Source organism: Erigeron canadensis, chromosome 7, assembly GCF_010389155.1.
Source record: "Erigeron canadensis isolate Cc75 chromosome 7, C_canadensis_v1, whole genome shotgun sequence".
NCBI lineage: Eukaryota > Viridiplantae > Streptophyta > Magnoliopsida > Asterales > Asteraceae > Erigeron > Erigeron canadensis.
Window position 1 is genome coordinate 24776818 of NC_057767.1, and position 10297 is coordinate 24787114.

Consider the following 10297-nt stretch of genomic DNA (forward strand, 5'->3'; position numbering starts at 1 on the left):
TCTCCAGTAAACTATAAAATTACGCGAATTCCTTGTAAATTTGTACAAACATGAAACCAAAATATAGCTAGTTTCATAATTGAGTTATAGCATTTGTAGATATAGAGTTTTGACACATGCTAGTATGCCACTTTGTTACCTTTATATTCTGTCATTTCCTTAGTTGTGTTTGAAATGCCCATTCTAATCACCGTATGTCCCATGCTCTTTTGACTTCTCAGAAGACTACATTAATTAATACACATATATGCAGTTCAATATAAAAAGTAACAAAAGAAATACAAATAAATGATTTGACCATAATAAAATAACAATTAGATACGTACATAACAATGCACTATAAACTAAACTCACATTTCTACAAATTTAGTACACCTCAATTTTCCTACATCTTCACATAACAACTTTACTTCACTACAAATTTAGTACATCTTCAATCTCTGACATGGATGATTTTAGCATTATTTGTGGCAGTTTAGAAGAAAAGTATATTTCTTATAGAAAAAAAACAGATTCACACTTGTTGGTCATTGATGCCATTAACTGATAGTAATACATTCTTCAAAAGCATATAAGTTAAATAATTAAGCCAACTAAATACTTTCAAAATCCTGCTTTGAAAATATAGCTATTTCAGTTTTAATGAATGGATGTCAAATAAAACTCACACTAGCACATATGGTTAGGCTACGTACAATTGGTTTAATTTTACTCCGCCTTGTCACCGTACAAAGGTATTAACGGGTATTATGCTACCATTTTTATGGTTATCGAATATATGTAAGGATTTAACCTCGATAAAGTTCTAAGTAGTATTGAGTTTTTTATTTCGGAAATATATTAATAGAGATAAGAATTTTACTTATCTCATGATCTATATATGGTCGATGAGTCATAACTTTATGATATAGTATTTCTTGTACTTTTATTCGGGTGACTTACTATAATTAAGTAAAAATAGTGGTTAAAACAAAACACTATGCTATGGATTTCTTACAAAAATGTTTGGTTTAAAATTAAGGTCTGTGACACCTCGCACGTTGTGTCTACTCGTCCATGCACCACGCGAACACCCATCTATTGTAATTAACTAATTATATCGGAAGGACATAATCATATAATTTTTTTTCTTGTTTATTATAACTCCGGGAATGTAATTAACACTTTATTTTCTACCTCTTTCTTTAGTTGTCCTTTCAATTTTAAAATGCTTTATCAATTATACGTCATTCGGCTCGCGCGTAACCCCACCCGTTATGTTATAGAAGAATTTATTTTCTTGCGAGTACGCCTGGTGTTATTTATTTAACTTTGTACATTTTCTTTATTAAAAAGTTATGTAAAATTACATAATTTAGTATTTTAATATAAATAAGTTTATTAAACCAACTCTTCATAGTCCATTAAAAAAAAACCCAACTCTTCATAGTAGAGTTCGTCACTAGCTGTCACTTTCTGGGAGCAAACCGGGTCCGATTCTTGCCAAATGCATAATTAAATTTAATTGATTGAATTACCTTGATATTATTGGAGTTATGTGAGTACAAATTCGGTGCTTGGGTTCAAGTGGTTACTATCAATATACCATTTTATAAATAAATTTATTATGTTTTCAATTATTCATATGTATAACTTATTTTTATAAATATTATATCATAGATTATAATTTTCATTTATAAAAAACTCAATCCGAGTCGACACACGATACGATACACGATTCAAAATAAACAAACGAGTCGACACACGATACACGATTCAACAACTATGACTACACTGTTGCATTGTGTGAACTATGACTACACTGTCGCATTACGTGAGCATATGACTCGTATTATAATAACATTTACAAAAGCATAGATCATTTAAAAACTAAACAAATCATTAAAAAAGACTCGTATGACTCGTATTTTTTATAATAACATTTACAAAAGCATAGATCATTAAGCATAGATCATATGACTCGTATTTTTTACCTTGATCTTCAAATCACTAGTGGCCTCTTGACACAGCAAATCGTTAAAAAAGACGCAACACCTGCTTTTGCTTTAATGTCGTTCATTCCCCGCTACACCACCACTTGGATTCTTGGAGCTCAAACCCTCCAAAACTAAACAATCCAAACTGAAGCTTTGGGCAGAGCTCTGCTCAGATCGTTTACAGGATTACAGCTCAACATGTATCATTGTTCGTTTTTTTGTGTCTTTGATCTTAAAGAATACTTGCTCTTATGTGTTCCATCAATATCACTTAATCTTATAAATCACGGGTTTTAGCACATAATCAAACTTCTAAAGAATATTATTGTTGTTTATAGCAAAAGATGTCTGTTTAAATCATCTTCAATTTGCACACAATTTTCTGAATTCAAGAACATTCGTGACATCTTTTCAAACACGGCTATTGGGAACACCCAAACTTTCTGGAATCAGATGGTGGATCAGTGTTTGCATCGTACAACAATTCAGGTTGAAAATTCCTATTAGCTGCATAATGATTACACATATCCATGTTGGTTAACAAAAGATGGTCTGACCATAAACCTAACATTACGATACACAAAAAAATTGCCTTTCATGAATCCTTGAAGAGATCTAGTCTTTCTACCTTCTATTCTTTGATCCACGAGTCTGCAAAAAATGTCCATGCTCTTTAATCGAGTGAAACATTCTAGGCTTTTACAATAACATTTTCTTTTTTCATTACATATTTACATTAAGGTTTCAAACTCTAAATAATACTCGTAATAAATAGTATTGTAAATATGTAATATTTATTTACTATATTAACTAGATTAACAAATTATGTAGACAATCTCACCTGTCTTCCAAGAAATTCATGATTAGATTTAGAGGCTGGTTCTGGCTGATTTGGACCAGCTTCTGGAAGCAAAGTGGGAACAACCTAATGGACACACAGCAAACTGTGTTAAAAGGTTTCACCAACAAACCCATTTTCTCGTCACATAACTGATCAAATTAACTAACAGTACCACCTCCTTGGTTCTCATTTGCCATTGGACAATAAAGGTGGCAATTTTGACCCATTTAGTTAAGAATAGGTTGATTTTTGTTTTTATCTCAAATGGGTCAAAGAAAAATCATATCAAGGTTGAATTTGCCCTCACTTTAATGTATACAACCTCCTAAATCGTTTCATTCAAAAACTTTTAATGTGATCATAACATATGCAAGTACTTGTGGGTCAGCCCACCCCAACCCATAACAACCATTTCAACCTGAATGAGTTTTGATCAGCTATCGAACTGCTACACTTTGGCATCTCGATCAAATATGTTTTGAAAACTGTCAATCCAAAAATGGAGCATCTTTTACATATGCATACTCTATGGGATTTATCAAAAACTTACAGCATTGGGAGAAGATTCGCCATGGGAGCCCTTCAGCATGGTAGCCATCATTGACATCATTGCGGACATCTGAGTAGCCATTCCTGAGCATGTTTGCTCCAATGATGCAAGTCTATCCTTTATTGCATCAATCTCTTCATTTTTCTCTTTAGCCATCCTCAAAGCCTCGGCACGAGTAAAAATTTCAGACTTAGGGGTAGCATTTAGTCCAGATAGAGACACACCACCTTCTCTATCTTCTCCCATTCCCCGAAAGTAGGCCTTATCTTGAGTTGCAGATTCACGAAGTTGGGACTGCCATGAGAATACAAGTGATAGGAAGATGTAAACAAATAACAAAAAGGATAAACAATATAAACTGTACACAAGTGCGAAACGTGAAGCCTCATACAATTACAGCATTTGTTGCTTCATTCACAGCCTGACCATTCTTGCATGTACGAGTCAAGATAAATACTTCCTCTGGTGAGAGTTCCTGACCATTGGGCCTTTTTGCTCTCTACATGTTCAAGCAGAGAAATATAAGTGTCATTGTGCTGGTACAATAGAAGAACCTCAACATAAGAATTATGAGTATAATGTACCTCTTCCTCAATTTTTCTGGCATAACTTTTTGCGCCCAAAGTGTGGTAGAATCTCACTTTTGCACGATTGGCCTTATTTTTGGCACTAATATTCTGAAAAATTACAGATATATGTATTAATAGCCTCACTTTCCGATTCTATATTTTTCAGAGTATCTTTACAATTAGGTAATACATAACAAACCTGGAATTTATCAGAGCTCCAATGAGAAACAAGGACTGACCACTGTTCAGGCAAGACCCTCTCATCACGGTCTGCAAGCCGCTCCTCATCAGTGGCATGGGTATCATAACGAGTAGTCTTAAGCAAAGACCTGAAGCTTTTCCACTTACTTTCAAGAGACATCAGAACCCAACTTCGGGAACAGGGGTCGATGTCAAACCTCGTCTGTAACGTTTATACGCAATATATTATTTCTTGTGACCTAAAGAATCATCAAAAGCATAAGACATTCAAAAGGTTTCTCCAGATACCAAAACTTTCTGCCACAAGTTCTCCTTCATCACTTCTGGCATTTTGCTCCAACCAGAAAAACTAAGGGGAGCCAAGTTCCCATCTCGTGCTATATGTCCTAGGAATTTAGTTAACTGGAATGCCTCGGGACCTACAGGCTGCCCCTTCTCATTGGTGAAAACTTTTATCCGTTCCATTGTACTTGATAAATTATGGTAATGAGTAGGCCTTTGGACTTCATGCTTCTTTTCAGTATATGTAGAATCTGCTTTTAGCAAATCAAGAAAATGCTTTGTATCTTTAAGCTTTGGTAAAAGACAATGAAAAACAGCTGACAAAAAGAACCAATTTTACCCTCGTCCTTTTCTGGGGAAGACTCAGACAGGCTAGAGCTCTGCTGGGGTGGACCAGATTGCGTGTTGACTGGCCCAGTTCGCTTTTCTGCTACTTGATGAGAACCAGCGTCCTTTGGCTGCGAATGCAGAAAATTACTGGCAATTGGAGTCGATGGATTATCAGTTTTTCGTTTGTTGTGCTTCAAGATAGAAGACTCTGTAGAAAGTAGACATAGGTATGAATTCATCAAAATGCTATAAGCAATAAAAAAATAGTCGCTAACATGAGTTCAAATAATTAAGAGCTAAATTTATAAAATCAAAAGTATAATTGTCGCTAACATGAGTTCAAATAATTAAGAACTAATTTAACAGCTAAAATCAAAAAATTTATGATACTTTGGCACTACAGATTATGGCATCCTAGTTGTGCTCATCTTGAAAGATTTGTTCATTTCATGGATGAAATTGTTTTGAGTTCTCTTAAAAAGTTGCATGTTCGCAAGTACAAGAAAAATCCTTGGATAGACATCAACAGAAATTCTAAGAATTTAAAGCCAATATAATAAATAAAAAGCAGGAGAAAAAACATTTATTCTTGAGAAGTTGTGATGACAATAAAAGAAAATCTCAATAAGGTCCCTAATAAGAGAAGATGATATGAAACATTCAAACAAGCATGGAAAAACTATCAAACATAACTAGCACTAGAAGTCCTTAGCTACACTTTCTAGAAAGCATTTGTCGCTAAATTTAGCATAGTACTAGAATTGCATCATGTGAGAATGCAAATGCCAGGGATCTTACCAGCAATAGTTGCTGATTGTTTGTTGTCTAATCCGGATGCTTTCCAGTACTTCGTGAACAATGTCTGCACCCTCTTCATGAGCTCCAAAATGTGATTGCCTTTCTTATTATATATGAGACAATTGTTCCAAATATACTGTACATCCTGAAACACTTCTGTTGCATTCATGTACTTGAGACCATTCTCTAGGTTGTAGCATATTGTACCAAAATCCATAGGTATCTTGATAACATCAAAGTAGTCCTGGTTCAAGCCCCATGCAAATCATTAGGTGACACAAGATACTAAACATAACGCCCTTTGAACAGCAAACCCACAGACTCTTCTCTTCGCCCTTGTCCAAACTCCAAAGTGGAACAAAAATCAAATATATATTTTGTGGTGGTCTATCATATGTGATAAACTGATAATCCTAATGCATTCTTACTTAGGGAGCTACTTATTAATGTAAACTTCTGAAATATATATCAAGATTTCTCAAATGTCAACAAATATGCACCAAAATTAATGTGAGTTACTTAATTAGTCGAACTACAAAGTGCAGACGTTCAAAGAAATATCACGATCATAAATAACAACAAAGGGGATGGAATTTCAAAGTTATCAAAGAAGAATGAATTGTGAAAATAGGTGTTTTCCTGTTTTCTTAGGCTTGTCAGGATATTAAGTTTCTGGTTTTGTTCTTGTATTTGGAGATTTCCCATCTCGAATTGGCTAATATCGTGTTAACTTCAGTAATTAAATTAGTAGAGTTCCAGTTTCTATTCCATTGCCGGGAAATCAAATGGCTCCTCAAACTTGACGTCACCCAGATTCATGCAATTCCAATCGAAACAACCCAGACCCTGTGGCTGCTCAATTGGCAGCCATAGCATCATCTATGGAATCACTGCAACAAGAGGTAGCAGCAATCATAACACAGCAACCCAAACAAAAGGAAGCAACAGTTTCAATCAATTTGAAGACAAACGTTTATCTGGTGGTAACCACCGTCACTATAGATCTTAAAAAAAAAAAAAAAATCAATTTCCCAACCTTTAGTGATGGAGACCCGCACGGTTGGATTCTCTATGCATAAAATAATTCTGGTATTAGAACATGCCAGAGGAGGAACGTGTGGATGTTGTAGCAATGCATTTAGAAGGTGATGCTGATGCTTGAGATCTCTACTCACGGCTCTCTATTAATCAGAATATCGAGTATTCGGAAGAGTTATTTCGTGCTTTCCAGAAGAACTTTGGTCCTGCCGAGTTCCAAAACCCTGAAGAACATTTGTGTAGCATCTGACAAACAGGTACGATACAAGACTACCGACAAGAGTTCGCCAAACAGTCCTTAACGGTTACTAATTGGCCCGAACACTGCCTATTGGTAGTATTCCTCGATGGTTTCAAAGATGATCTCAAAGCCGATATCAAAATCCATAAACCAGGAACTGTTTACAAGAGTATGAATATCGATATCGAGTTTAAATCCAAGGTTGTTCACATAAAATATGGGAAAAGGCTGACTCTTCCGCCAAAACAGAACCGGTATCTTCAATAGCAGCAGATACTTCCAAGGTGTTGCCTGCGATTGCTGTAGCCCAAAGAGTAACTGAAGCCGTCATTCTATTCTGAAAAACTGGTAACCAGGGCCGGTGCATAGGAGAATGTTTTCGATGTGGGAATAATCCCGGCATCGTTGTGGATCTTCAAACTCCTTGAGATTTACAACGAGAGAGAAGGTGCAGTGGAAAATGAACATGAATGCATCTATGAAATGGCCAAGATCGGCCTCCATGAGTTATTTGGTCAGTCTTCTCTAACAACCATGAAACTTCGTGGCATTTTAGATATGGCAGAAGTCCTAATTCTGGTTGATAGTGGGTCCACACACAATATCATTTCGAATAAGCTAGTTAGTGACCTGAAACTCATCACCCACTTTCTCTCTCCTTTCGGCGTCCAAATTGGGAGTGGTGATTTCCTACGATGCAAGCAGTCTGCAAAGATGATGTGCTACAAGTTTCTGACCTACCGGGAAAACAAAACTTCTATCAATTTGCCTTAGGGTGAGCCGATGCAGTACTCGATATTTAATGGTTAGCAACACTTCACACAGTTCAGGCAAATTGGAAGGAGATTTTCACTTTGGATGGTAAGGTGTACAAGTTCCATGAACTTTCCTCCAGATGGTCAGCATCTAGCCACCTCAGTACTGAACCATTTGAGTTGAACGCTACTCGACCAGAAGCTCAGCTTTCTTACAACCGACATGAGGGAGACTTCGGGGCAGGATGTATTGATACAAACCATATAACTAGGAAAAAGGGGTGGGAGGGAAATCATATAGCAGAGGAAATGAATTCAAACTAGGAAGTGGACCATAACTGCCCACTACATATAACGGCTCACTAATGTCAGTATCATATATAAATGTTTTCCTGTTCTTTATAGGCTGGTCAAGATATTAAATTTCTGATTTTGTTTCATGTATCTCATCGCAAATTGTGGCTAATATTGTGTTAATTTAGTACATTTCCAGTTTCACTCAATAACATTTGGAACTTGTGGTTCAAAGGTCTAAAGTTCGATTTTCCCAAATGCTATCAACTCCTCCAAGGCCATGTCCTTTGGGCAAAAATCCAAAGGTTTGCCCAGGCCATTTGAAAGGAGATTTTGCACCAAGCCCATGTAACCGTTTTCACAAACACGATAACACAATAAGTTCATTTAAAATCATATATTTTGAAGAAACAGATTAAAATGAAGTAATGGATCAAGCAATATACATACAGGTATGCCAAGTGCAACAGGATCAACAGGTTGATTAAACGGACCAGCAGCATCCAGTTTCATGGTCTTTTTTATCACCTACAGGTAGGGGGTTAAAAATGTCATCTATAAGTGTAGATAATAATAACAACAAAAAAAAACATAATAAGGGCATATACTTCAAGGGCAGCATTCAATTCTGGAGTTCGATGTGGTCGAATTTGATTCACATTAGTGACTGAATTAGCTGCAATGCTCCGTGACAGGTTACCTATGCCACCGGATTCTTTAGATATCTCTCTAATGATGGTGGAAATCATTTTACCCAATACATCCGGATAATTTTCCCCCGTCTCTAAATCTGCTTGCCTGCCCCTAATGCCCGTACCAGTGCTGGTTTCCATACGTGGAGATACAAACCTGCGGCTGGTTTCAGGTTCCGCGACTACAGCGTGAGAAGGATTACCAAGTGTCGTCTTTGCTGGCGTACGTTTCCGCTTCATTGTTTATGTGTCTAGCAATCCTAAACGTACAGACAAGATCTGGCTTATTATGTAATGTAAAGTAAAGTAACTCCCAATGCCATCTAACACGGGTTTTGGGTCCCAAATACGGTCTTCGACGGTGTATGGGGAGGTTGAAATGTAGACAACCTTACCCCTACCAAAGGTAGAAAAGGACCTAACCAATGAACTCTGTCATTTCATTATATTTTGTTCATCAATACATACATAAATAGATACAGGTCATATATATATATAATCTAATAATTTTTTTTAGGTATATATTTATCATATATATATATATATATTGAAAAAATTTAAGTTAAATCTAATTGGGTAATAATTAAACCTAAGTGAATTGAATAGAAATAAATGGTTTAAAAGTAGAAGAAACAGTTAATTTGAGTTTGTTTTACTAACCAGATGCGTTGGTGGTGCTGCTGCTGAGCAACTTGATTGAAAAGAAGTAACAGAAAAAGTGAAGTGGTGACATATGTGAGACGGTGTAAAACATGTGTTTAGTTGTAATTTGTAAATGTCTAAAAAGTTTGATATCATATTTAATTAATAACATGTTATTATTTTATAATAATGTTAATTGAATACATAAATAAAAGATATTAAAAATAAATTAATTAGTATCATGATGCAAAAGATGTGAATTAGTATCTTGCTTACAAATAAACATAGTTTCAGTGAAAACTATTGTATTTACAATCAAAGTTCAGATATGTCTTTATATAGAGAGAAAAAAAAACATATGATTTCATGTTTTTATACTGAAACTTAAATATATTGTATCAAGTGATAGTTTAAAATTCAAGATAACCATATTTGTTTAGCGGATTATAGTTAAGAACTAAATATAGATTTGCCTTCTCTTAAGTCGTGTAAATATATTAGTCTTTTTTTATAATTTTTCACGTAGTTTAATGCTTATATAGTTACATAAATAAAGAAAAACTAATAAAACAAAAATAACCTTATAATAAAACATCAAAGCATTATAGCAATTTCTAAAATGTACATTTACATTTAATGTTCATTTGATTACTCTTAAGCGAACTTATAAATACCATTTTTTTGCTCGAAGTCGTTGCAAGCCCTACGTTTTTAAATTATACTAATTAACTTTTAGATGCGTATTTTTCATTAATTAAAAACAATTTTGTGTACTAACAGAAGTATCTAACTATAGATATAGTTGATATCTATTTGGTTTTTAAATAATTATATATTTTTTGTAATAGATTATGATTTTGTAAATTACTTTTTACGATCTTTTGAGTTCTGAGTAGTACAAAACAATTTTAGTGGTCCGTATTTCCACGCAATACATGAAGTATTACAAGTTCAACATACAAACAAAATTAAAGGTAACAATGTTTGGTTCCTCTCACAGCCAGTGACCGGTATCAAAAGTCTTAAAATTTAAATTTGATTAATTAGAATTGTCATGTTTTGAATTTTTCAAATTCTAACTTTTTTAA

At 34.7% G+C, this 10297-nt stretch overlaps 1 protein-coding gene across 1 annotated transcript; it reads right to left on the reverse strand.

Annotated features, from left to right (window-relative positions):
- Positions 1-2354: 2354 nt before the first annotated feature.
- Positions 2355-9318, reverse strand: LOC122608477. The gene is made up of 12 exons (XM_043781583.1): positions 9228-9318; positions 8484-8827; positions 8326-8403; positions 5548-5791; positions 4760-4957; positions 4426-4670; positions 4136-4339; positions 3952-4044; positions 3759-3866; positions 3368-3661; positions 2818-2901; positions 2355-2627 (listed from the first exon to the last, which is right to left on the reverse strand). Exons 2-12 carry the CDS (start codon positions 8805-8807, stop codon positions 2601-2603), a joined length of 1899 nt encoding a protein of 632 aa, XP_043637518.1. The 5' UTR covers positions 8808-8827; positions 9228-9318; the 3' UTR covers positions 2355-2600.
- Positions 9319-10297: the final 979 nt, after the last annotated feature.

Coding starts and splice junctions, on each gene's coding strand:
- LOC122608477 (XM_043781583.1), bottom strand. CDS start 8,807: ATGAAGCGGAAACGTACGCCAGCAAAGACGACACTTGGTAATCCTTCT. Junction 3,662..3,758: donor AAGCAACAAATGCTGTAATT/GTATGAGGCTTC, acceptor TTCTCATGGCAG/TCCCAACTTCGTGAATCTGC. Junction 2,628..2,817: donor ATGAATTTCTTGGAAGACAG/GTGAGATTGTCT, acceptor CATTTTTTGCAG/ACTCGTGGATCAAAGAATAG.